Raw genomic sequence first — 27774 nt, forward strand, 5'->3', positions numbered from 1 at the left:
TTATACTGATCTAATGATATTTTTTAACCCATAACCCCAAAATCTAACACTTACAGGATGAAATGGAATAACTTTTCCATTACATGGAATTTTCAGATATACAGTTGAGGTCAAAAGTTTACGTACACTTTGCAGAATCTGCAAAATGTAAATTATTTTACCAAAATAAGAGGGATCATACAAAATGTATGTTATTTTTTAATTAGTACTCAACTGAATAAGATATTTCGCATAAAAGATGCTTACATATAGTCCACAAGAGAAAATAACAGCTGAATGTATAAAAATGATCCTGTTCAAAAGTTTACATACACTTGATTCTTAATGCTGTGTTCTTATCTGAATGAACCACAGCTGTGTATTTTTTTTCTTTAGTGATAGTTGTTCATGAGTTCCTTGTTCATCCTGAACAGTTAAACTGCCTGCTGTTCTTCAGAAAAATCCTTTTTTTAAGCATTTTTGTGTATTTTAACCCTTTCCAACAATGACTGTATAATTTTGAGATCCATCTTTATACACTGAGCACAACTGAAGGACTCACATGCAACTATTACAGAAGGTTTAAACACTCCCTGATGCTCCAGAAGGAAAAACGATGCATTAAAGAGCCAGGGGTATAAACTTTTAAACAGAACAAAGATGTATACATTTTTCTTGTTTTGCCTAAATATAATATTTTTTCATTTAGTACTGCCCTTCAGAAGCTACAGAAGATTCCTATATGTTTCCCAGAAGACAAAATAAGTCAAATTTACCCTGATCTTCAAATTCCAAAAGTTTTCACCCCCATCTCTTATATCTTGAAATATCGTATTCAGGTCAGTACTAAATCAAAAATAACATGCATTTTGTATGATCCCTCTTATTTTGGTAAAATAACTAACATTTTGGAGATTCTGCAAGGTGTATGTAAACTTTTGACCTCAACTGTATTTATGAAGCTATTTCATGTAGATAAATTACTGTTTTACTATCCTTGTGGACAAAATTTGATCCACACAAAATACACAGTGCAAAATAAAATTTTCTTAAAAAAGAATTTATTTTACACAGGAGTCTCACTAAATTTAAGTATATGTTTCTTAAAGCAAGAAAATGGGATAAGAAAATAAACTTACAGTAATTCATAAAATTATAATTATAATACACTACCGATCAATAGTTTGGGCTCAGTAAGAGTTTTACTTTTATGCAAAGATGCATTAAATTGATGAAACAAAATTATATTTCAAATAAATATTGTTCTTAAGAACTTTCTAATTATTAAAGACTCTTAAAAAAATGTTTTCCACAAACATAATCAGTAGTACAATCATTTTCAACGGTGATAATATAATTCTGAAGGATCATTTGACATGGAAGACTGGAGCAATGGATGCTGAAAATATATCTTTGTTATCACAGGAATAAGCTACATTTTAAAATAGTAAACAGTTATTTTGCATTGTAAAAATATAGTTTTTACTGCATTTTTTATTAAATAAATGCAGCCTTGCTAAACATCTGAGACTTCTTTAAAAAAACACTAAAAAATCTTTACCAACCTCTAACTTTTGAAAGTTAGTATTCTCAGAAAAGGTCCAAATATAGACATCTTTTCTTTTTTTTCCCTATGTAGTAAACATGGCAGTGGGAAGCGACTGACTCATTGGCAGGTCAGTGGGGAAAAAGCAAAAAAAAAAGTCTCACTGGAGTGAACGTGTAGACAGCCCAAAACACTAATTATATCAGCTGCTAATTACATCAGCACCTTCCTCATGAGCTGAAATTGAACCCCTGAGACCACGACGGAGTAGAAAGATGCTAATGTCAATGAAACGCAACCATGTAGAAGAGTATGAGTGGATGGAAGTTTGCACTTTCCATCAAAACAGTATCTGCTGACCGTCACAGACAGCAAAATATTGCTCAAAAGTAAACAGTACCACTCATACACCACTAGAGGGCACCAGGCATTTGTTTTGACAGGCAAGAGTTAATTAATAAAGTACATTTCAGCTCAAGCAATGAGTTTTTATTTTCCACGGCCAGGTCTTTAAACTTCACAGCTTATTTCTCTTCCTCTGCCTGAGTGTTTTTTGTCTAAAAAGACACAAAATGACATATCCATCTTCACATTTTATAGAAACCACTCATCTCTGACTGCCTCAAAGTCAAACTAGGACACACAAGAGAGACTTAAGAGACTGAAGAGTCTTACCCTCGCTGCTGCCTTTGAGTGTAGCGTCTGAGGATGTGCTGTAAGTTCTGGAGCCCAGTGAGTCGAGGCTGTCTAGAGAGTCTTCTCTCCTGTGTCCGGCCCGTAGTGGGAAGAGCTCTTCTTTCTCTGAGTACCAGCTATCTCTACAAGAGCTGTTTCGCACACTGCCCCGCAGTGATGTGGAATCCTCTAGTGCCTGTCGAGCACAAGGGTGTGAGTGTGAGAGACCAACACACAATGTGCACAAGGGAAAAACACAAACAACAAACACAGCATACAGCCTCCATCAGTGCATAAACACAGTCTTGCTCATGAGAATCTGCTGTTTCTTCTATCGTAAGTCATGCCATTGAAGCCAACATGTACACGGAAGTGTTCAAACTCATGTTCTGATATGGGTGTGTATTAAAGTGTATTAAATTTAAATGGCAAGTTTAATGACAAAAATGACTTTGATTGCACTTCTATAATATAATAAGCATTGTAAAATTCCACTCAAATTCAAATAAATGTTTTTTTCCACATGTAAAAGTCAATATCAAAGCAATTAATTGCTATTGACTGACTGTTTTCTTCAATATTTAACCATGAGACCAGCATGCTGCGTTCTTTGCAAGATATTTTAAATACCAGAATGGGTATAAAATGCGATTTATATGGTCAGCTAGTCTTGAAGAATCCACGGTATTCAAGCGCTACAATTTAACATCTAAATGTAAATACTACAGTCAAATACTGCATAATGTCAATACATATCTTACCTTATATAGTGCTGTGCCAAGTAATCCCTCAAAAGCCTTTAGTTTTAGGTAAGGTCCATTATAAAAAGGATCAGCATATGCCTTTCTGCCCAACCAATATATGGTGATCAGAACCTAGGATACAAATCAACACAATTGTATTAAAACAACAGAGAGTGCAACAAAGATATAATTCAGTGATAAAATAAATGGCTGCATGCCAAGATACACTGGCCCCCCAAAAATATTGTAACAAAATATTAGAACACTTTTTACACTTAGTTGATTAAACATTGCTTTTTGAGCCCTTTCCCGAATTACTGTTAATGTTTATTTTAATAATAAATAAAGTTAGTTCACTGATATTTGACACACACAAAGTATTTAATTATTTCTGTCTTAATTTTAAAAAATATACACTGTACCGAAAGTTTGGGATCATTATGTTTGTTTTGTGGCAGTGAAGACTGTTACATTGCTGCAAAAAAGTATATTTTGAACAAATGCTGTTCTTTTGAACCTATTCAAAGAGTTCTTCAAAAATAAATAAATAAAAATAAAAATCATGGTTTCCACAAAAAATATGGTAACACTTTACTTTAACCCCTTATATATAATGCATTATAAATGTAGTTTTAATGCATTAATTATGCCCTGTAATACAGTTTATAATGAACTGCATGATCTCATGAATAATTGTAACCACAGTTATAATACATACTTATCTATTCTTTTTTAATACTCTCAGAAAGCATAATGCATTACAATACATAACAAACAAACGGTAAAATAGTATAATGCATTTTAACTTTGGTTACAGTTAGTTACATTAAGACGTACATTATTAATATCTTTATAATGAGTTACACATAAATGCTTTAAGTAAAGTGTTATCAAAAACAGTTTTCAACTGTGATGATAATGATAAATGTTTTTTTGAGCACCAAATTAGCATATTAGAATAATTTCTGAAGCATCTTGTGACACTGAAGACTGGAGTAATGCTGCTGAACATTCAGCAGGAATAGAAATAGAAAACAGCTATTTTATTTCACAAAATTAGATTTTTTATTCTTATTCTTATTATTTTTGTTCAGATAAATGCAGCTTGGGGAGCATAAGAGACTTCTTTCGAAACATAAAAAATCGACCCCCCCCCCCCAAAAAAAAATCATACTAACCCCAATCTTTTGAACGGTAGTTTACTTTATCACTTGAAACAACTTAAAATATAACCATCATGTTCTTTTTTTTTAATAGTATGACTTTAATACTTTATTAAAGGTGGTTTAAGTCATCTTTGGGCCACTGAATTTGTTCTCTAGAGAGGTGAGGGATGTTTTGAGCAGCGTATTTGAATTTTACATAAAGCCTGTTGAACTGTTCCTATGATATACTGCCACTGAGCTACTTTCAGAGATAAACAGACAACCACAAACCACAATATGGGAGCTGTAAAGTGAGCATTTTATTCGGCACTGCAGGAATGAAGCCAGACTCCTAAAGCTCAAAGCATATTTCAAATGAGCAAATTAGGAGATAAACATGATCAACCCAAATAATTTTAGCAGTAGCACTTACATTTTTGAGCCTCCTGCTGCTCTCCTGGTGCCTGTAGAAGAGAAGAGGTGTTTGGTTAATCACTCACAGCCTGGGAAAAGGACAATAAAAACAGTGGGCATGTTTTGGGTCTCTGTGTGCCCTGGTGAATGAGCTAGAAAGTGAAAGCACAATCCCAGCTCCCGGCAGCTCTATACAAAAGGATACGCATTGAAAACACGTTCACTCAAACAACACCCAAACAACCCTACTAAAACTAAACTGACAGTGTATATTTTATTTCAGAAATACATAGAAACAATTAAAAAGTCACCTTCTAGTGCTTGACAGGTTATTTATGAGCACTGTCTGGTTGAGACCAAATAGGATCACTATAAAAATACCACATTGCTCTGTTAAGCATCAATGGAATTTTTAACCTAAGATCCTTGACATCCTGTTTCTGTGAGGTATTTCCTTCTCTGATGTTTTGAACAAGTAGATTATATAACACTTGAGCCAATTGCAATGTGAACATTTCAGAGGTCCAGAGTATATATTTACAGCAAATACGTGCAACTGAACATAATATAAAGATAAAACATAAAACAACAACTAATTCCCTAGATATATAAGAGAATGCAATAGTACAGAAGCACATGTCTAGGCCATATATTTCAGTATTTGGAGTGTCCAGAGCGTTTAATGACACTGGGAGTGTCTGTACTGCAGGTACATACCATCCTGACAGTCTATAATGACACAACATCTACAGAGGACATTCTTACCGTACTAACAATACACTCTCAAAACGAATACAATGCATTTTTAGCTGTGACAGCCATGATGCAAGATTTATGACACAACCTACAAAGTTCAACAGCTGAGTGGTTGGAGAGCGATTATGCTGTGTGTTTTTCAAGCTGGTGAACCTGTATGACATGTTCAACTCGCTGAATAAAGGCGTTCACTGCTCACGATAACAACAATTTATTACTCCAATAAAAGTCATAAGAGGACAAAAAGGTATGTGCCTGACATCGGAACAAAGTCCACATTTACAAAGTTGGAGGGGAAAAAATATCAAGAACATTCTGTCTTAAACGCTTGTTAGCTTGTGAGCCTGAAAAAGCCAAAGGACTCTTTGTTAGGGTGAGAAAAAATATATTTTGGGACCTCAAGGGTGTATTTTAGTTTTAATGTGATCAGCTGTTCACTCACATGAATCAGAAGCATTTGCTTTATCAGCAAATTCATTATTGAAGAAAAAAGATGCTATCTAATAGATAAAGCATTGCTTTCGAAAGGGAAAGCTGAATATGCAAAATCAGCATTTCTGAAAAATTCTGAAAATTCTGTCATCATTTATTCACTCGTGTTGTCACAAATCCCTATTTTTTTTAAAAGCTGAACTCATCCTCTTTTCCTTGCCATTACAATGACTAAACATTTCAAATATTAAAAAGAATGCAAACACACCATAAAACAATAAAAAGCATCATAAAAGAAGTCAGTAATGTTTACATTTTGGTTCCTTCTTTACATAAAGTTATGTATTTGCGGCCAGCGATAGGGGTACTGCATTACAAGTAACTTAAATTACGTAATCAGATTACTTTTTTTCAAGTAACTAGTAACGCATTACTTTTTAATTACAGTAAAATATCTGAGCTACTTTTTCAAATAACGCCAGTTAATTTTTCTTTCCCATTTATTGATTGACAGGTCTCCTGTCCCCATGTTGAGAGAAATCAGGAACAAGATGTTATTGAAGTTCTATAATAAATGTGAACATGAATTACATTTATTTCACTCACAAAACAAACAAACAAACAAAACAACAGATTCAGTATACCTAAAAATGAATAAAACAGTGAAATGGAACATTACGCAAACCTTAACTAATTAAATGTTAAATAACACAAATATCCTTTACATTTAATCCCATTTTATTAACCTATGTATTGCTGCTGACCTTCGATGATCCAACCATACTAATAAGCAAAATTACTCTAGATAAAGCTTCTTTTCTTTATAGTTGGAGTTTATTTTTAAATGCTTGAACTTTCTTCTTCTGTGTTCCACTGTACAGACGTGAATTTACTTTTCCTTCAGCCTGAGGCTTATTCATTTCAGTTTTGGCGTGAAAGGGCTTTTACGTTTGCCAAAATAGAACTTTTTATATTAAAAACAAACAAGCAAGCCCTGCCCAGATTTAAAAAGTAATGTAACACATTACTTTCCATAAAAAGTAACTATGTAATTAGTAACTTTTTAGGGAGTAACGCAATATTGTAATGCATTACTTTTAAAAGTAACTTTCCCCAACACTGGTTGCGGCTTTGCAAGATGCACATGAGTAGTACAGATCACTTTTCTAATACCTTATGGTGTTTTTTTTATTATTTTGGAGTTTGATGGTCTCTGTTCTAATTTATTATATTAAAAAGAGTGGCAAGTATATTGGCAGTTTTTAAGCTGTTAACACTGGGTTATGTAAAAAAAAAAAAAAAAGTGCACTGGTGTTTAACAGCCGCTCTTGCCACTCTTAATTCTCCATCCTTTAGTGAGAGAACTCTGACTGGAACATTCCATTTGCAACAGCTCATTTTTCTACTCAAAACACTGTCAGACATAATCAGAGGACAAATGCTTTTCAGTGGGGTTTCTATTCACACAACAGACTTTACATGCTTTGAACTAATGTGTCTAAACAAGTACAAGACTGCGTCAAATTGCTTATAATCACCCGTCTGTTCCCAAGGCAAAACAAATGTTGTTTGTGCTAATGACCGTTTGTGAGAATATAATGTATGCACTGTTAAATTCTCACAAAATACAACATCAACCTGCTGCCTTTTTTAATAGTTGTATGAACTCAGAATCAAGATTTTAAGGCCAGAAGATAGATCCGGTGTCATAAACAAGTGTGGTACTAGTCCGTGGGAAAGTCACTATGACATTTAGGATGTGCCTCTTTCTGGAAACCAAACCATTTCTCTATGTGTGATTATTGTGTCATTTCAAAGTACCAACACAATGGAAGTTTCTAAATGGTACTGTGCTGTTTCACTCTAAACAATGTCCAAACCACAGAGGCTCATACAGATGCTCTGAGTGAAAAAGTAAGAGAGTCTGTAATAGAGATAGGATATTGCCTACGCATAATCTAAAATACTTACACATGGACAAAGTCCAGCCCTCAGTTACACAACATCCAAGGCATATTTCTGCAATTTTCAAGTCGTATATCCGAAATGATTCACGTCTATAAAAATCTGGTAAAGACCTGCCAGTCCCTTTTGGGTAATGCAATATAATGACACAGCGACAACGGTCGGGCAGGTTCATGACACATCAACTCCCCTTATTTACAAAGCCTGATACTAGTGGGTGTGTGCATAGCTGGGATATTAAGACCTCACAGCCCAGTTCAGTAACATTCAGCGGGTAAAGAATGTTCCTGGTTTAATGAACAATGCTAATGAGTCATGTCAGATTGCATCAATCATTCTTTGTTTTTTACTTCTTTTTTTATATAAAGTATTCACTCACACCCCTATGATACAACATAAACATTTCAATGGAGGCATGAGCTGTGACTGATTTGACGTCCCCCAAAAGACTAGTTACATTCTTATCCGAATTTCCAGCTATAATCCACAAGTAAACATTACAAACATATCATTTGCACTAGTCTGATGAGCGTGTCAAACAAATGCAGCTCTTGTTTGTCCGCTCACGACGTGGACAATTGAGCAATTCACGAGGGCCAGTGTCCCTGTCACAGACACCACTGATGCCATCCAGTGCCACACGCTATTGAAAAAATAACATATTCATTCTCCCACAACTCTTATAATGAAAATGTTATATTACTATTCACAACACAGTGAATCTACAATGCATCTTACACATTCAACATACAACAGTGCACCAACAGTACTTATTTGCTGGTCTAAACAGACTTACACTATTGTTCAAAAATTATAATTTAAAATAAGTAAGAACACCATTTATTTGTTTTTACTGTCATTTTCAGTCTTGCTGAATAAAAGCATACATTTTTTTACTTTTTAAAGCATTACTTTTTAAGCATTACTAAGTAGCATTACTTACTTTTTCTAAATTATACTGACCATAAACTTTTGAACAGTAGTGTATTTAAATCTAATAAGAAGGAATACAACATTCAGCATATCCATTTTCCTATATTTTTCCACTTAAACACAGCTAAAAATATCTAGCAGCCAACCTCAAACAAGGAATCTGCATGTACTATGAGAAGAGAAGTGGTTTATCTGGGAATCAGTTCGGCGCTGGAGCATGAGATGATGATATTTGCGGTTAATAAAAACAATATTGTTAATGCCACACAACCTCTGAAACAGATACAGTGTCATAAAGCCAGAACATCTGTGATCACATTTATGTTATGCTATGTATGGCTTCTCTCAAAGTCAATAACTTTGATTGTCCATGTCTGAAATCAAAAGGTTCACGACAATTCACAACACTATAAACTACTGGAATGCAGGAAGAGATATAATTCTTTATCATTAACTTTATGTAATCGCTAGTAATATAGCAATACGTTCACTGGCAGAGACAATAATAAAAAGTAGAGACAAGGTTCACACAGCTACAGTGAGAAGTAATGAAACCTTCTGAACCTTCTGATTCACCACTAGTCATATTTGTCATAAATGTTTGACCATTTCAAGACAAATTTTCAAGCTAGGAATACCTATTTATAAAGAAGAATCATGCTTGTATGTTCCATACATCCTACATTTACACAACACCAAAAAAAAACTAATCTGCCACCAGTACCAGAACAAAACAGTCATGAAAACAGTTTTCCAGAATCCTGTTCATCATTTAAGTTATTTTTTCAGTTGAAGAAAAAGAACTGGAAATAAAATAAAGGTGACCCTGGACCACAAAACCAGTAATAAGTGTCAATTTTTTGAAATTGAGATTTGTACATCATCTGAAGGCTGAATGAATAAGCTTCCCGTTGATGAATGGTCTGTTAGGATAGGACAATATCTGGCCAAGGTACAACTAATTGAAAATTTGGACTCTAAGGGGGAAAAAAAATCAAAATATTGAGAAAAAGTTGTCTAAATAAAGTTCGTTACAATGCATATTACTAATCAAAAATTAAGTTTTGATATATTTACGGTAGGAAATGTACAAAATATCTTCATGGAACATGATCTTTACCTAACAACCTAATGATTTTTGGCATAAAATATCATTCTGACCCATACAATGTATTGTTGGCTATTGCTACAAATATACCCATGCTACTTATGACTGGTTTTGTGGTCCAAGTTCACATATGTTACTTGAAATAAAGTATTAAAAACTTACATTTATTTTATTTTAGGCAAAGCAATATTTCTAATCTCCACTGAGGTTAACTTGATGTAGTAAAATAACTAAAACTGAATTAAAAATTGATAATAAATTACAGAGACAAATAATAATAATAAAAAATAATAAAAATTACAAAAAAAGCAAAATTGCTAACAGAAAGTATAAAAAATTAATTCAAATCACATTGGTACCAAACAAGGGCATGTTGGCATTTTTTTAAAATAACAAATTCTTACAAAACACATTGGTGACTGGTATAATTTGCATAATTAATATAAATAATTTTGATTGTATATTGGACTTTTTGTTCACTTTGCCAAAGCATTTAAAAAAATACAATAAAATAAATCAAAATTTATTACTTAATACCTCTATATACATAAACCAACCCCAAATTTTTGATCGGTAGTATACCGTATATACAGTAAGTAAATATTAGGTAGTCCATAAGTAAACATTGATCATGTTTATTATTAGACATAAACAGGCCATGCAACAAACAGCTGTCGTACTGGAAAAGGCTGCCTGAGGGACAGGTGACCTGGAGTTGTTTCCCTCTCTGAGACGCTTGCTTTTCATGGACTGATGAGTAATAATGAATGCAGGCCCTGCTTATCTCAGTCCTGTCGGTAATAAGCTGCAATATCTCCTCACGTTGCCTTCTGTGTGACTATGAACATTCGACATCAAACTCCACAAGGGCTGTAAACTGCAGATCAGTGTGAGAGATCTTAGAACTTTAATGTAGCATGCAAACTATGCCCTTGCATTGCAGAAGGTTTACTGCCATCTCTATTAGTAGTTGTTGAGAGAGCACTGAAACAGGAAAGTGGCATCGCTTCAGAGCACAAAAAAATGCAAGGCATTTGCTTGGCAAGAGTCGGGTACAAAAACTTACCAAATATCACTGCTAGACAGTGCTGAGCGGGTCTAGTCTAATACTTGACCAGCTTACAGTTAGTATATGCAAACCACAAGGCCTACACAAACCCACAACAGGGAACACAAGCCAAAACAGCAGAGTCCTTGATGTAAACACAAACATGCTGCAGAAGGATGTAAAGTTATACCAGGAGAATGAAGGGGAAAACAAACTATCATATCACTGCTGCACTTCATCTGGTGTCAAAAAGTGACCTTTCAATTCTAAAATTAGGACCTCTGGAACTCTTCCGCCAAACGGCTGTCAGTGGACACAGATAAACCCTCGCTTCACGCTCACGCACACCCTCAGACATATATAAGTAGAGTAAGTGATTATAATTACAGCCTATAGGGATTGGACGAGTCCTGTTTAATCAGAGCTTCTGCACGGTTGCCAAGGCAGTGAGGGTGTGGCGTGGTAACCGTCATGCAGTCAGGCTCGCTTTGTTTAATCTCAGCGTCGGCCAGCGCTGTCACTTCAGATGAGGTAACAATGATGGGACGGGCAAAAACGCCCAGCCCTCCATCGCCATATTCAAAGCAGCCTTATCAATATGGGCAGGCTCATTTTACACATTTGAATCATTACTCATTTGTTTATGACGTGATATAGCTTTGATAGGTCACGATGCTCCAAACGCACCAATAATTTCTGCCGGACCAGTTTAAGCCAGAGCAGGACACACCTTAGTCAAATGAAGCAGTTCACAAAAGGATCATCTATTAGAAAACAAAGGAACATGATAAAAATCGATTGCAGACAGCCCACGAAATGAATAGTTCATCCATAAATGCAGGGCTCTACGCTTACTTTTCTTTATAGGAGCACTTGTGCTTCTAATTCTAAAAATTTAGTTGTACGGTCAAAATTTTAGGAGCACCTTCTGATCAAAAATTGCTTTCCCATTACGAGGTGATATTTGACTCCCTAAAGTGATTTACAGGGATATTTTGTTTTTAACTGTGTAATTGCATTTTTTAAACTTTATTAAAATTGTCATATTTTTTCAATTAAATCTTAAAGAAAAAAAAAAAAAGTAAACCCTTTAAAAACCAGCAGAATAAGAACAAGCACAATAAGTTACCAATCAAATGAAATCAGTATTAACAAAATTAATTAGTACTACAGAGGTGGCACAGAAGAACATAAAAGTGTCTTGTAGGTGTATTTTCATATGTTTAATGAGGCTCAGAGGTGGCATCAGTGCATTCAAATTTTTAAATTCATGTTGAGATTAATGTTTTAAATATAACATTTTCAATATAGAAATATTAAATGATTTAAATAACTCAAAAATTAAACTACAACTACCAGCTGGTACTTACTGAATCATTCATTCATTTGATTCGTTCGAACGGCTGATTTATTCAGCAATAAAGCAAGTGACTGTCTTTATGAATGGGAAATTGAATCACGGACTCACTAGATTCGGTTAAAAATGTTCATTCATAAACGAAATGCCGCTGTATTTGAATGGAGACGCACAGCAGAGCCGACATACAGTGCCGACATACAGTGTCCTGTGTTCGAATCTTGACTTGATTTTGAGGCGAAATGCCAAAAAATAAATTTAAAAAAAAAAAAAAAGAAACCTTTAAAGCTCCCCTCAGCGTAAACACAAATATGCTGATCGGTTTAATCGCACCGGTGCTCCTAAATACTTTTTCATAGTTGCACGCAGTAGTTTTCAGCCGCACAGTCGCGCTGAAATAGTCCGTCTTTTCTTCCTTAAAACACAGTTGATTTTTTTTTCAAAGAATATCATTAGAACTCTTTATAAAACTTATTAAAGTTGAAAAAATTGAAGCTGCCAAGCTCCAAAATGACAAAAACCACCATTAAGCTAGGATTAATGTGGTTCAGACTGTGACTTGTGGTGTATTTCTTTTTAATTGACTTAATTGAAGTCATTATACACTGAAAAACAGATATTCAACATTCTCCTTAGCAGATTCATGAAAATTCATAAGAGATTATGTGAGTAGTAGTGTCTCCCAAGTCACGAATGAATCTTTTTAATAAAACTGAGGAATCAGGTCATAAAAGCGTTCTGAATGATTCATTTACAAATTGAACAGATCCAGTTTTCAAGTTCAAATCACATTCAAGTTCGACTCACTAACAATCCACTGACGGATCTGTTAGTCACAGCTATAATATAACTTTGTAAGACTTTGTAAGGAAAATAGCACACAAGTCAAGCAAATTGCATCTATTGTAGTTTTATGACCTTTTACTGGTCTTTTTTGAAGCTTGAAAGCTTCCTATTCATTGTAACCGAATGGCAAAAAAAAAAAACAAATAGCACATTATTCAAAATGTCTCCTTTTTTGTTCAATGGAATGACATGAGGGTAAGTAAATGATGACAGAATTCTTATTTCTTTGTGAACTGTTGAACCTGAATTACAAATTTTCTAGTTCATCTAGCATGGTACTTCTTTTGTTTGCAAATATTAAAGTGACGGTGATGAACATGTCAGAGCTGTAGTGACAGATCTCACGACGTAACCATACAAGACACACCTGTGAGAATATGAACAGGTTGATCAACATGCCATGTTTTTCCACCCTGGTCACAGGTATGGGCTAAGGCAAAACAGTGAAACTACAACAATATAGCATGATTACAGCGAGCAGATGACATAAACACCTGCGAGTGGCAAAATCACCCACAGGACACATGCTGAAAGTCCTTAATCTCTCTTCATCTTGGATTTACACATACACAAGTCAACTGTCAGCTTGTGTTTCAGCGACAGTGGGAGTTTATGCTTCACTGATGAGGGTGATTCTGCTGTTTTAAGATCAGATTATAGTTTCATTGCGGCTCACCTCTGCTCCGCTTTATTTATTGTCTAACTTTCCTTTTTCACTTGTCAAAAGGCCATATCTAATTCATGACTTTCATTTAATATTCAATTCACTTTTGCAAACAAAACAAGCTGTAAAATGTTACAAAGCTATTATGTCAACAACCACACAATATCTCATAAAAGTGTTAAAAGTAGCCATTCACGTTGAGTTTCATATATTGAATTTAAATAACTGGCTTGGTAATACAACCCTGTTTTACAAAAGTATGTGTATATGAGACCAGAGGACAATAAGATCAGCCAAAATCACCATCCAGTGAGGCATAAACAGCGGTTGGACACATTCAGTTACAGCTAAACCACTGCTATTTTCACAATGGCGAAGGGTCAAGCATATTACCGAACATCGTAAGTTGAGAAAAGCAAAACTTACTTGACAGTCACACGTGTAGATAAGTCTTGCAGGTCTCCTGGGTGGAAAAGCTGGGCCTCTTTTAGTCCAAGCTTTGCACAGGCTTTCAAGAAGAGGCTGATGTTGTCCTGTCGACAGAGAATATGTGTCCACCTTGTGAGTTAGACAGAAGTCATATGGCAACTGTCTGGCACACGGAGTTCAGAAATCATTGCATCCAAAGTTCAGTCTAGTGAGCTGAAGCAGTGGGAGGAGACGAAAGAAGGCAGGTGGCAAATAAAAAGTGACACCACAGGAGCAAAGAAGGCAGGGATGTCACTGATTGAACTGTGACAGTACCTGTGAAAGCAGGAGTTTGGCCTCGGGGCGGTGCAAAAACAGACAGAGAGTGTCAACACTACTAGTCCCCTCCCCCGCACATGTACGGCCGTCACAAACACACGCACACTCTCCCTTTTCACTCGCTCTAGACTAACCCAGACGCATACCTACATTTGCACAAACATATAAAGTCAAGCATACTCTCCCCTTTCACACCCAGAAACCGCCACTCAAAGCTCTCAGCAGAATATTTGAGGAATCTTCAGGGCGGTGGACTATTTTGGCGACGGGGTTGCCATGAAACACAGGTGACTGAAACAACAAAGTATTTCCCCCAAGCAAGTGTTAAAATCACTTGGTGGGTGGGTAGGGAAATGCTTCAATATAAAGGAAACTTGAGCGTGTTGTGTGTATTCACATACGCATCCGGTGTGTTGATGAAGGCCGAGTATCATGGCACTAATGTCGTGTTATGACATCATTTCAATTAGATTTGATCAACCATCTGGATGAGATGTTCAGAGCGTGCAGCCCACCCTTTCCTGCTTTTCCCGCCCGCTCTAAAATAATCACAGGGTGCTTTGGTCTATATTTAAACAGCAAACATGCTTATTAGCAGATGGCAACAAGGAGCTCCACTTTTGAATCACCTCCTTGCTTAAACTAGTTAAATCTAGGGTCAAAGGTCTCACCCTGACCTCATGTGATGGTCAAAGTATCTGTTGAAGTACGTTTCATCTGTGACAAATGTGTCTTTCTGCACAGAAAATGGATGTCAACAAGATGTCTCTTAGCATTCTGTTCCTCAAATCCTCATGCTCCAACAGCTTGATCCTTGTCCTTAACCCTTAACCTAGACTTACGCAAAATATCTAAGATACGAAAAAGTTCTGCTAGTCACCTGTTTACTTGAATACCTGAATGCTAAATGTCTTGGAGCAGGTGGCTGGGAACAAACAGACTCTTACATGTTTAACCTTTACATGGAATTTAACATGACCTTAACAGGACAAGTTAATTAAACCATTATGTGTTAATAATTTTGCACAGATAGTTTTGGGACAATTACATAATCACTGACTGAAGTGTGTCAGATACCTCTACGTATAATGATATCACCTTGCCACAACAGCTTCAAATGTATTAAATTTAAGTTTAGTTATTAGGTTTCACACAACACAACAGTTACAGATTCAGTCTCAGCTATACGCGACACTGGATCTATAACTTTTGTGTCCTTGAACAAGGCGCCTAACCAAGGTTGCTACAATTAGCATACTGTACTCTGATTTGGGTTAAAGGTTTACGCTCACAGTGTTTCTCAACTGGTGGGTTTTGGACCAAAAGTGGGTTGTGAAATGTACAGTCAAAGAAACAACATCAAAAACAAAAAATGTAATTCTAAATGTTTTTCGGATGTGAGACTTTTATTTTGAAATGTGTGCGTGAAAGCTGTTTCCATAACCCAAAAATACCATGTTATTTTCACTTTGTGTTATTCTGTATGTTTAAATGACTGTGGTGGCTCATACAAACTTAACTGTATTAACCAAAAATAGTTTGGGACTGCTACTTAATAGCCTTAGCTTATTGGCTGTTTATTTATCAGTATTGGTCATATTCTGACAATTTATATGTATGTTAAGTAAAGGGGGACAGTACTTGTGTGTCAATGATTTTTTGAAATACATTTTTTTTTTTAAAATATCTATCTATATAGATTAATGGGATAATTCAGTTATACAAAGAAATAGCATCTGAAAATTAGCTTTGGATCAAACCACTTGCATAGCAAAAATTCCTTTAATTCACTTTGCATAGCATATCAAAATTCATCTCAAGAACCAAATCATGCAGACATAATGATGCAGAAAGAATCTTTAACTTTACAGTCAGTGCACATAATCCTGTCAGAAATTCTCATTTAGTGACTACAATCCTCTGACAAAACCGTCAAGCTGCCTGTCAAAAAAAAAAAAAAAAGTTATTGTGACTTTTTATTTAATAATTCTGTGATATAAACTCACAATTCTGACTTTTTTCTCATAAACTCACAATTGCGAGATATAAAGTCAGAACTGCAAGTTAAAAAAGTCACAATTCGTAAACTCGCAATTGTGAGATTATATCTCACTTTTTCTCAAAACTTTTTTCTGAGAAAAAACTCGCAATTGTGAGATTATAAATCACAATTCTGAGAAAAAAGTCAGAATTGTGAGTTTGTATCGCACAATTCTGAGAAAAAAGTCTGAATTGTGAGTTTGTATCACACAATTCTGAGAAAAAAAAGTCAGAATTGCAAGATGTAAACTCCCAATTGCAAGAAAAAAGTTGCAAGATGTAAACTCGTAATTGCGAGATTATATCTCACAATTCTAAGAAAAAAAGTCAGAATTGTGAGTTTGTATTACACAATTCTGAGAAAAAAAGTCAGAGTTGCAAGATGTAAACTCGCAATTATGAGATTATATCTCACAATTCTGAGAAAAAAGTCTGAATTGTGAGTTTGTATCACACAATTCTGAGAAAAGAGTCAGAGTTGCAAGACGTAAACTCGCAATTGTGAGATTATATCTCACAATTCTGAGAAAAAAGTCAGAATTGTGAGTTTGTATCGCACAATTCTGAGAAAAAAAAGTCAGAATTGCAAGATGCAAACTCCCAATTGCAAGAAAAAAGTTGCAAGATGTAAACTCGTAATTGCGAGATTATATCTCACAATTCTGAGAAAAAAGTCAGAATTGTGAGTTTGTATCACACAATTCTGAGAAAAAAAAGTCTGAATTGTGAGTTTGTATCATACAATTCTGAGAAAAAAAAGTCTGAATTGCAAGATGCAAACTTGCAATTGCAAGAAAAAAGTTGCAAGATATAAACTCGTAATTGCGAGATTATATCTCACAATTCTGAGAAAAAAAAAGTCAGAATTGTGAGTTTGTATCACACAATTCTAAAAAAAAGTCAGAGTTGCAAGATGTAAACTCGCAATTGCAAGAAAAAAAGTCAGAACTGTGAGATAAAAAAAAAAAAAACACAATTACCTTTATTTTTTATTCAGTGGTGGAAAACGGCTTCTATAGTTTTGCGACTGCTGGTTGGTTGGTTGATTGATTATGATTTAGGAATTTGGAGGTGTTGTAAACCATTCATTCATATGTTATCCAGCAAAGTGTTGCATGGGCATCACTAGTGATACGTATGTAATCTAATGTATGCTAAAGTAAATTTTTATGATAAAGTGTGTGAGCGCACATCAAATTCTTATATGAAACACATCATTTTCAGTAAACTGATATGGTGAATAAGGAATAATGTGCCAGTTCGTTAAAAATCAAACACATCCACATTATGGGTTTAATAAAAGTACATAATAAAATATAAATGCTTAAATGCCCACTTTTAAGAGCAAACAAGCCTGGTGGCCTGTGGAAAATTCGATTCAAATAATCAGTTCTGCCAATTCTCCTTTCACAGTGGTGAGACCCGTAGCAAATATATCCATCCAGCTCAATTATGGGGGGTTTATGCTAGGCTATGCTCTAAGGAGTCATCTCTCTGCTAAACCTCAGGCTAAAGCCCTGCCAGAATGACTTTTCTAATGTGGCCGACCAGCGTGCCACACAAGTGTAGGCTTCCTCTCTTCAAATTGTTAAAAGGAGGATCGGCTATCCAGGGAAACACAAGGGTAAACCACGGCTCCGGGTTTGATGGAACTATGGGAAAGTGATCCAGAGATCAGTCAAAGCCAAACCCAGAGTAGAGTTTAGCGATCCAAAGCCAGAGTCGCTACACAGTCCACAAAACCAAAGATTTCCGCTCTTGCACTAATGAGCCTTGATTTGACAAAATACAAAACCTCTGTATTAGAATGAAACTGTGTCAAACAAAAGCAAAGCAGCCAGAAGGAACAATAATGCTGTTGGTGAGATTTCAGAACCTTGAATGAGCCTTTCATTCTGTGGAAAAATATTTTTCATTGGTCATAAATATAGTTGGATAAGAGCATTGTGTTCTTTCGCATCTGGTAGCTCAGAAACGGCTCTCTCACGGACAAACTTTACAAGCTCAGCAGTATTTAGCAAAACTAAAATATACTCCAAACTATGTGTTTTTCTTTGCATGCCTTTGCTTAGCCCTTGCCATGTAAGCCCTCAATTGTGAGTTTAGGCTGTGCTTGGTAGGTTTCGGGGTTGGAAGCATTTTATGGAAATACTGTGATGCTGTTGGACATGGGGATGCTTATCTAAGCTTACCTGGGTCAAGAGTTTTAAAGGGCAATGGGAAATAAATGAGCGTGTTTTGCATAGATTAGACCAAAACAGCTTCAATAAAAACGGCTCAATCAGGCCCATATGCCACTTGTCTGTGCTCTTTAATTAGAAAGGGTTTTCATCATGAGAATGTACTGGATGATCCAGCTACTCTTCTCTACAGGCATATGGATAGTTCATAATGGAAAAATCACAATGCGTATTACTGTATGGTAGCAAATGATTACTATTAAATAGTAAATGATTTACCCTGTGCAGTTCACACTTAACACTCATGTACATGTAAACCGTTTAGTAAATCATTCAAATTTCTTTGTAACAGTTACGGTTCTTAGCCAAGGTGGATTACTACAGCTCAAATAATATATGAATGTCAAAGTACTAATAATAATAATTTTAAAACTTACCAGGCCAGCAATAGGTGTGGATAATCTGTTTAGTTTCTTGACGACGCCAGGCCTGATCTTGTTGATCAGACTAGAACGAGAAAAACAGAACAAAAGTCAACACAAACAATTATATCGCGTGTCGGTTGCCAGTTTATGGCTTTCTTTAATTCTGACCATCTGGCTTCAGTTTACAAAGCCATCTAATGCCCTGAAGAAAATACAAACAACTCACTGTGGAAACAGACATCAGTCAATAGCCTCTAAGTAAGTCTAGTTTTGTGTGAAAAACTGGTTTGGAGAAATACACATTAAAGTTATAATAGGTATGCAACTAATACCTAAAAAGGAGTGATGAGCATGAAGTAAAATATGTGAGAAACTTGAGTTGAGTTTTGGTTATGTGTAATAAAGGGAGAGGCAGCCATTAACATATTAATGAATTGTCTCATACTGTGTCTTCTGTCATTCAGTGATGTAAAATTACTTGACTTTCTTTACTAATCACAGAAAAAATTAAGTCATATAGGTTTGGAACGACACGAGGGTGAGTAAATGATGACAGAACTGACATCTTTAGGTGAACTCTTTAAGGAGATAGCAGAGCTGCCATTTTTCTAAACAATATGTTGTGCTGGCAGTCAGAGCTGGGTAGACTATTCGTTACTGATTGCAAATTACATGACAAAAATTGTTGTAAAAATTGTGTAATTACATTACACATTTTAGGTAATAAAATCAGACTACTTTTAGATTACTTTTGACCTAACTCATTAATCACATTGATTTAAATAGGATAATCCTACAAAGTACCATATTAACATAAAAATACAAAAAGTAAGTAATATATATTCCATTTGTTGTTATTAACAACATGTAGAGCATTAAACATTATATTACGTCGAGGTTTCCAAAACTGGTGGTTGTGTAGGAACTGCAGGGAGTTAATGAGTTTAATGAACAGCTAATAATTAATTAAATCATTATACTTTTTTAAATTAAAATAACTTATTTTAAAAATCAATGAAAATAAAAAACTTACTAAAAAAATAAATATTTTATTTGTTTACCTGCATGTCATGTGATCATAACCAACGTCAGAGAATCAGTGAACATGCAAATGTGATACGTAAATATAAAATAAATAATTTAATTTAAAATCTCATGGGTACTTTAGGTGAAAGAGTATCAAATGACAAAAAAGTTTATGAATTTGTGCATTTTAATGTGTTTGAAAGACAAAAGCCTTCCAAGATACAATACATGGTTAACCTACTGAGTGATAATTAAAAAAATTAATGTGTTCATCAGTAGTTGATGCAAAGTTGAAATACCTGATAAACCTGAAATGACTTTTTTGCTCAATTTTGCAGAGAACGTATTAACTTTGAAGACATAGCAGAATTGTTGCACGTCTCCGAGAAACACAGCAGTGTGTAGTTTTTGAATAAATCCACGTTTTGAATGAATCATGTGAATCAGTGATTCAAAATCCCATTCATATAGCCAGCCATTTACTTAATTACTGAATGAATCAGCCGTTTGAACAAATCAAATCGAATAAATGAATGACTCATAAAGACATTTACCGCCACCTGCTGGCAGATTTAGTTTCTTATTTAGAGTATAATTTTATTTTTTTAAAAATTATAAGAATAAGAATAAAAAATTTAAAAATGAAAGGGATAGTATAAAAAGTAACTAAATTCTGCCATCATTTATTCACTCTCATGTTGATTCAAACCTTTCTTGTGTGAAACATGAATTATTAGGTGAAAGAGGATCAAATGACAAAAATGAATGTGAATTTGTGCATTTTAATGTGCTTGAAAAACCTTACAAGACATAAAAAGACATGGTTAAATAACCTACTGAGTGATTATTTTAAAAAAATGAATGTGTTCATCAGTAGTTGAAACACTTCTTAACCTGAAATAATTTTTGTAAATCAGTGGTCAAATACTGTGTCGCCACCTGACTAGGGACTGGCTTTTGTGTGAAAGTCTGTAAAACTTGAAGACTTTCTGAATGTATATAAGCAGTAGGCCATTTTAGCAAGGAAAATTTGAAAGATGAAAAAGAGGAATTAGGGAGAATCAATAAATTCTGAATAATTTATTGCTATTGTGCAAATAATATGTAATCATGTAATGCATAAAAAAGTAACTGTAGTCTGATTATGAGTATTTTAAAATGTAATTTATCTACTTACAAGTACTTAATTTTTGGAATCTGATTACAGTATATAATCCAGATTACATGTAATCAGTTACTACCCAGCTCTGCTGGCAATATCTTCCCTGTTTGTGATCTTTAAAACACTAAAAATGTGTATCCTGCACAACCACACTGAAAAACCTGTTCACACATCTATGAAGCATTTGTACACTCTTTAAGTTCAAGTCAAGACTTTGCTGCGCCGACCCCAGCGGTAGTTTCACAGGAGTCTTTGTTAGACGTGAGATCCAGAGTGACAGTATCCTCAGGTAATGTGCGCCTTTGTTCACTCGTGTGGAAATGGCAAAGCTAATAGCTAAGTACAGACCGCAAGAAAGCAGCATGAGAGTGCAGGAGCAGGACGGTGAGATTCTGCACTGGACTGTGGTAATTAGTCTGCTGAGTCACTCGACTGACACCAGCATGTCAAACCGGCCCACGCACTGCCCCAGAACCATCCAGTCAGGTTCAGAAATGTGCTGAAATCCCTGAGCTTGCAGCATGTCACGCCCAGTCCACCGACCCAACGCTCTCTCTACGTAAACAGCATAACAGAGCTGCTGTAGCAGAGGCCCAGGAGCCGCCTCTCCCCGTGTGCCTGCACTCTGCCCTGCTCAGGTTTCTGAACCCAGCTAGAGTAGCTGGCACTATGGATCACCTCTTCCCAGCTGTCCTTTTAAATGCTCTGCCATGCGTGTTGTTTTCCTCTGCTGGACTCACTAATGCTTCCTGGGATGGAACAGAGTCTGACTATGGCAGCCGGGTACAAATTATGTGTTTTAAAAATAGCTGCATGACATAATACGCATTAAATGACACAGAGTTTAGATGCTAATTCCAAACAAAAACGTTCAGATTACCCAGCACACATTTCAGCCAACAGGTAAAATATTGTTACAGTGCATAATAAGTAGTTAAAAGGATAGGTCCAACATACAGTAATCTCAATGGAGATTAGTGCGGTTTCCAGTTGAAATAAACACTAGTGGCAGTAAAACACCAACACATTTTATTCCTTTTCACACATATTATGATTGCAGTGGCAGATTATCAAGATTATCATTTCACTCAGTTCTTGTACAATACTATGTTTGGCCTCGAACACAGTGCATAATTTGCAAACAAATTCATTCTGACATTTACATCTCCATATGTCTGGGTTTTCTGACATAGTAAACTTGCTCAGTAGCTCCCCTGGTACAGCATTGCATTTGTGATGTGAAGCATGATGAAACACAGCTTAATGAAACACAGACATGCCAAGACTTGAAAAAACAAGTTAAAATGGTATGGTTGCTTCGGTATGATATGGTTGCGTTTAGTGTACAGTAGATAGTACATTATTTTCAAAAGCAATACAGCATTAACCTTTTATTGCCACTCAGCAGACATTTCATTTCTGAATTGTTTAAATGTACAACAACCAACAAAATAAAATGTTGCCTGATTGCACCTATATCTGCCTGGATAGTTTAAAAGCCCAAATTCAAAAATTAAGGTCGGTTTATATTTTGTTCCCACTACTTTTTTGAACATCTTGTGGCACAGACGTACTAATGCTGATGAAACATTTGTTAAATAAGATGCCATCTCAACCCCCTCGGCCCCAAATCACACACTCCTGTCCCACCCACTTTTCAAAACAAAGTTACGCCACTGCAAGTAAGAAATCGTAAAAATTAACATTATCATTTCACATCATGACACACTGATGATTTAAGCATGCATATCCATGAGCTGATTAATGTTTTGATTTGACATTGAATAACAGCCTATTTTTGCTCTTTACATCATACAGTGTGATCTTTTTTGTCCAGGACACTAGAGTTGTGTAGATTACTTTTATATCACATTTGTGCACTTTTTGAAGCTTAAAACTTTCAGACCCCATTGACTTCTAGTGGACACAAATGGACAAAAACAGCTATAACATTCCTCTAAATACTTTTTTTTTTTTTGTTATGCAGAAAAAAGAAATCATACATGCTTGAAACAACATTTGGGTGAAAAAATGATGACAGAATTAGCATTTTTGGGTTAACTGTCCCTTTTAGATGGTTATGCAATAGTTACTATTAAAAGCAATTATAAAAGGTTTAGCTACCAAGTTACAGCAGAAACTTTTTCATGCATTAAGCAAGAAAACCGTAGTAAAAATTAGAGAACTGCAAGCAGAAACAGCTTTACTTACTCACACAACAGAAGTCCATTCTCCAGAGAACTCCGGAAATTACTGCTCCCAAACTTCTTCTCAGTGACTGCCTGCGAGACGGGGACAAACACAGGAAGCACTAAGAACCAGTGAGTGGGAATGTTAGGTTGTCCAGGGAAAGGCGAGGAAAGTTGTTCCTCCAAGCTGCAAGTCCAAGCGACTAGCACACCAGTACAACAACACAGCCTCTTTTGGAGAATCGTGGGTTATTCAGTAATCAGGGCTGGAGCCCAGCGGCCAAACCACAGAGAACGAGAGCATCTGGAGGAATGTCACAGTTCTACACACAGTTTCATGCCTTTCCAATGATCTCAAGCTACTCCTGCAGGACACAGAGGGCAGGCAGCCCATTGTTTTTGCTCACACACAGGGAAGCATTTATGTTGTGTTTATACCCTCAGACGACACCGTTACAATGTGAGCCCTGTTGCTCCACACCTCATATAACATAATCTACGAGTAAAGCCCCTTTTTCCGAATACAAATGTTTTCAATTTTCAAGTTTGAACGCTAGTAAAAACAAGTTGCTCATTTAGCTTTCATGAGACAATGTTATTATGAGTAATACTTTAAGTATGTTTTATAACACGCTACTGGTCTACAAAACATCACAATTATGAAACAGCTAACTACAAGAAACAAAAATCAGGCCATACAGGAATCTTTAGATGTGTAACCACTTATCGATAACACAAAGTCTGTTGTTTTGTATAGCACACTCTTAAGCTGCTTTTGCTTGGCTGTCGCTCAGGAACATGGCATGTATTCAGAGGGTGTGGAGAGCCTTACATGTAAAAGGACACTTGTTATGCTGAGCTCAGTATTGACTGTGAGATTTGAACCGCAATTGTTCTCTTTTAGAAGCAGAACTTCAAAGGATACTTTCTATGTCTGCTGAACAAAACAAGGACAAAAATAATGTGGGGACAAATACTAAGATCCTCGTACTAGATCGAGTTACACTGCAAATTACGGTAGATTATTTCAACAGGAATTTTGTAGCTCCTGTCACACTGATCGAGATAAGTAATAAGATAATCTTCTAATATGGCCAAAAAGGTTCATTATGTACTAGAATACATAATGTCAAATAATATTAAAGACTAAAGTGCAGAATGACAAATAACTTCCTGTACCTTTCATGTCGACTTTTCTAACCATAACAAACCCTCACAGATAAAAAGTGTGAAGAGACAAGAGGTTAATCATATGGAGCACATTCACACAGCATGGTGTAGTAAACATTAGACTTCAATGACATATGAAATCCTGACCCCTGCTGTTCCTGTCATTGTAATGTCCATGTGTTTTTGGTTTTTAAATAAATCTCTGTAGCAGGTGAAGAACAATTTGAGAGCTTAAACAAATCACTTACATAACCAATAAACAAATTAACATAAATAAATATTATTAAATGTAAAAGAATGTAGTAAAAAATATTTATTTAAAATAAGAATTTATTTTTCAGCAATAATGCATTAAATATCATGGTTTTCATAAATAATCATGCAAAAAAAGCAGCATACCTGTTTTCAACTTTGATGATAATAAGAAATATTTCCTGAGCCCTAAATCAGCATTTGCAATGATTTATGAAGGATCATGTGACACTGAAAAATGGATACTGAAAATTTAGCTTTGCCATCACTAGACTATATTAAATTTTTACATTTATTAGAATTAAAACATGTTAGAAAATGTTAATAATATTTCCCTAAATTATTGTTTTTACTGTATTTTGATCAAATAAATGTAGCCTTTGAAAGGTAAAACTACACATTTAAAGATCCACTGAAGTGCTTTGCATAATCTATGTGTTGACGTAATTTCAGTTGAAACAGGAAGCAGGGTTGCCAGGGTTTCACAACAAAAAACGGCCAATTGCTCCTCAAATCTAGCCCAAATCTAGCCCAATCACATTTAACCAGTAGCATTTCGCTTAAATCACAGCTTGGTCCAGAGCTGTTGAGTTGGGTAAAGTTCACTGTTGCCAAGACCGTGTTTTTCCTGCAGATTTAGGCTGCTTTAACGCTGTTGCCGCGGGTTGTCTTTAATGTCCATATTAATGTCCTAATCATGTGATATTCATCCCCAGGAACGCGACTTCGTAGCCCCTCCTGAAATGCGAACGGGCTACATTTGGGCTAATTTTGAGCTAATTTTAAATAGCAATTGGGTGGGTTTTGTTGTGAAAATCTGGCAACCCGGATAAAGACACATTTGACAGCATATGACAGCCACAATCTCATCCATATCACATTATTTATATATGAAATAGCATTCTGTGTAGAATTCAAATGTGCCTGATATGTTTTGTGGTCTGCGCCGTTTCACGTGTATGATCGCTCCGTGCAACGGCATCTTTGGACCGGAGCAGGCTTCCTTACAAAAATTTACCACGCTTTTACTACAAATAAAACAAAGAAAACATGTTTACTATAGTTATACCATGGTAACCACAAATTAACCATGCCTTTGCTACACTAACCATAGTTTAACCTTGGTATTTGTAGTAAATCTGTGGTTATACAAATGGTAATCAATAGGCCAAAAAAGCATGGTTACTACACTTTTACTTGAATAAAACCATGGTTAATCTTCCTAAGGGCTGTGTGTGTGTGCACATAGTGGCCTTAAGGCTAACATATTCATACTAAAAGCCAAAAAAAAAAGCCAATTTTGATTTCATGGGGACATTAAGATTCTAAAAATTGAAAAATTGAACTATTTCACATCAATACACCCTTATTCTACCACTACCCCTAAAAAAGAATTGAATACAAACAATTTGTTCCTTAACATCACATTGTGATCACACTCATTTAAATAGCAGGTTTCGATGATGTAAGACATGATTTTTATTCAGCTGCACTTTTGCACACAGCTATTGTTCATTCATGAAGGAGCAATGAGGCATTCCAAGCTGTTTGGACACACGGAATGCTGCACATCGTTAATTGTGCCAAACTGCTTTAATCCCTTTGACCAAACTGCTGACTGGTCTGCTGAACATGAAGAAATATTGGGAAGGAAAAGCTCCACAACACACCTCTGGGGTCATTTTAGGCTAAAAAGAACAACTAGGATAGCTAATAGATGTGTCATTCAAAATTTTAAACAAATGCTTTTTATTTTCACAATTATTCTTTCAAAAGCATCCCAAAAATATTGAATTTATGTACAACTACAAATGTAAACTTCAAATTAGATGACCCACGTTTACCTCAACATTAATAGCCATTCAGTGATCATCAGTGAAATTACTTTAAATACTTTCTAAGTATTTAATATTATTTCACTACAATAATTATTTAGCCACAGTGGCTAATGACCTTTTTTTTTTTTTTTTTTTTTTTTTTTTTTTTTTAAAAAAACTTTCTACTGTTAGATATACTAAGCAACTTCAGAAGGGTGGCTAATTTTAGGTTTGACTTTAACAAGCTGAGAACTACCCTGGAGGAAAAGCAGGAATGTCTTTGCCCACAGACCGGGTGCCTGGTGCAAGAATGAGCACATGTGACAAACTCCAGATCATTCAGCTGACTATAACACCCTACACACTCAAACACTTTAGCTCTCTAGCTCTGCTCAGTACGCCCTCACGCCTGACAACCCAGATGGGATGCTAAGCGGCACATCACTTTCCTTTGCAGGGGAGCAATCAGCTTGGGGCTGAAACTGCCCTGCCAAGGTCCACTGCCTGTGACAATGAACCAGTGTGCATGTGTGAGAGACTGATGTCACACTGAAAGCATTCAGATTCACCCCTCATGAATTAAGAACAATATTTGTTCAGTTACAGCCAGCGCTTTGGCCCTGCCATCTCCTGCTGAGAAGGGAATTCACAAGGATAGGAAAGTCCTAATCATTTGTGCCTTAGACTAAGAGCGTTCCAGAGGGTTTAGCGGAATAAACCGAGCAAAGCGTGTGAAAATTGTTGCCACATTGAGCTTAGCGGAAAAAGAAAACAGATCTGTTTTTTGAGTGCTTTAAAGGAGTAGCCCACTCAAAAATGAAATTATGTCATCATTTGCTTTCCATCGTTCCAAACTCGTGACTTTCTTTCTTCTGAGGAACACAAAAGAAGATATTATGACAGAATGTTGGTAACTAAACAGTTTTGGGTCCCACTGACTTCCATCAAATAATACAATAAAAGTCACTGGAAACCAAAACAGTTTGGAAATTTACATTTTTGAGTGAAATATCCCTTAAATATTTTGCACTGTTATTGAAATAAGATTAAACAATGCATTTAACTATTCTCCTGACAATTACAAATGTGTTTGCTAATAGTGGGCAGGAAGATAAAAACTAAATATTAATCTAATCTGTTTAATCTAATAAAAAA

The 27774-nt window shown here is 35.5% G+C and overlaps 1 protein-coding gene across 11 annotated transcripts in view; it reads right to left on the reverse strand.

Annotated features, from left to right (window-relative positions):
- lmo7a (LIM domain 7a) overlaps positions 1-27774 on the reverse strand; it is a 57503-nt gene that overhangs the window by 28886 nt on the left and 843 nt on the right. For all 11 annotated transcript variants that reach the window (XM_051118453.1, XM_051118456.1, XM_051118449.1 and 8 more), the window contains exons 2-7: positions 23403-23473; positions 19016-19085; positions 14038-14144; positions 4522-4552; positions 2962-3075; positions 2201-2396 (exon numbers count right to left, since the gene is read on the reverse strand). In XM_051118453.1, the coding sequence (XP_050974410.1) occupies positions 2201-2396; positions 2962-3075; positions 4522-4552; positions 14038-14144; positions 19016-19085; positions 23403-23473 (589 nt within the window). The remainder of the gene's footprint in view (positions 1-2200; positions 2397-2961; positions 3076-4521; positions 4553-14037; positions 14145-19015; positions 19086-23402; positions 23474-27774) is intronic.

Source organism: Labeo rohita, chromosome 9 (assembly GCF_022985175.1).
Source record: "Labeo rohita strain BAU-BD-2019 chromosome 9, IGBB_LRoh.1.0, whole genome shotgun sequence".
NCBI lineage: Eukaryota > Metazoa > Chordata > Actinopteri > Cypriniformes > Cyprinidae > Labeo > Labeo rohita.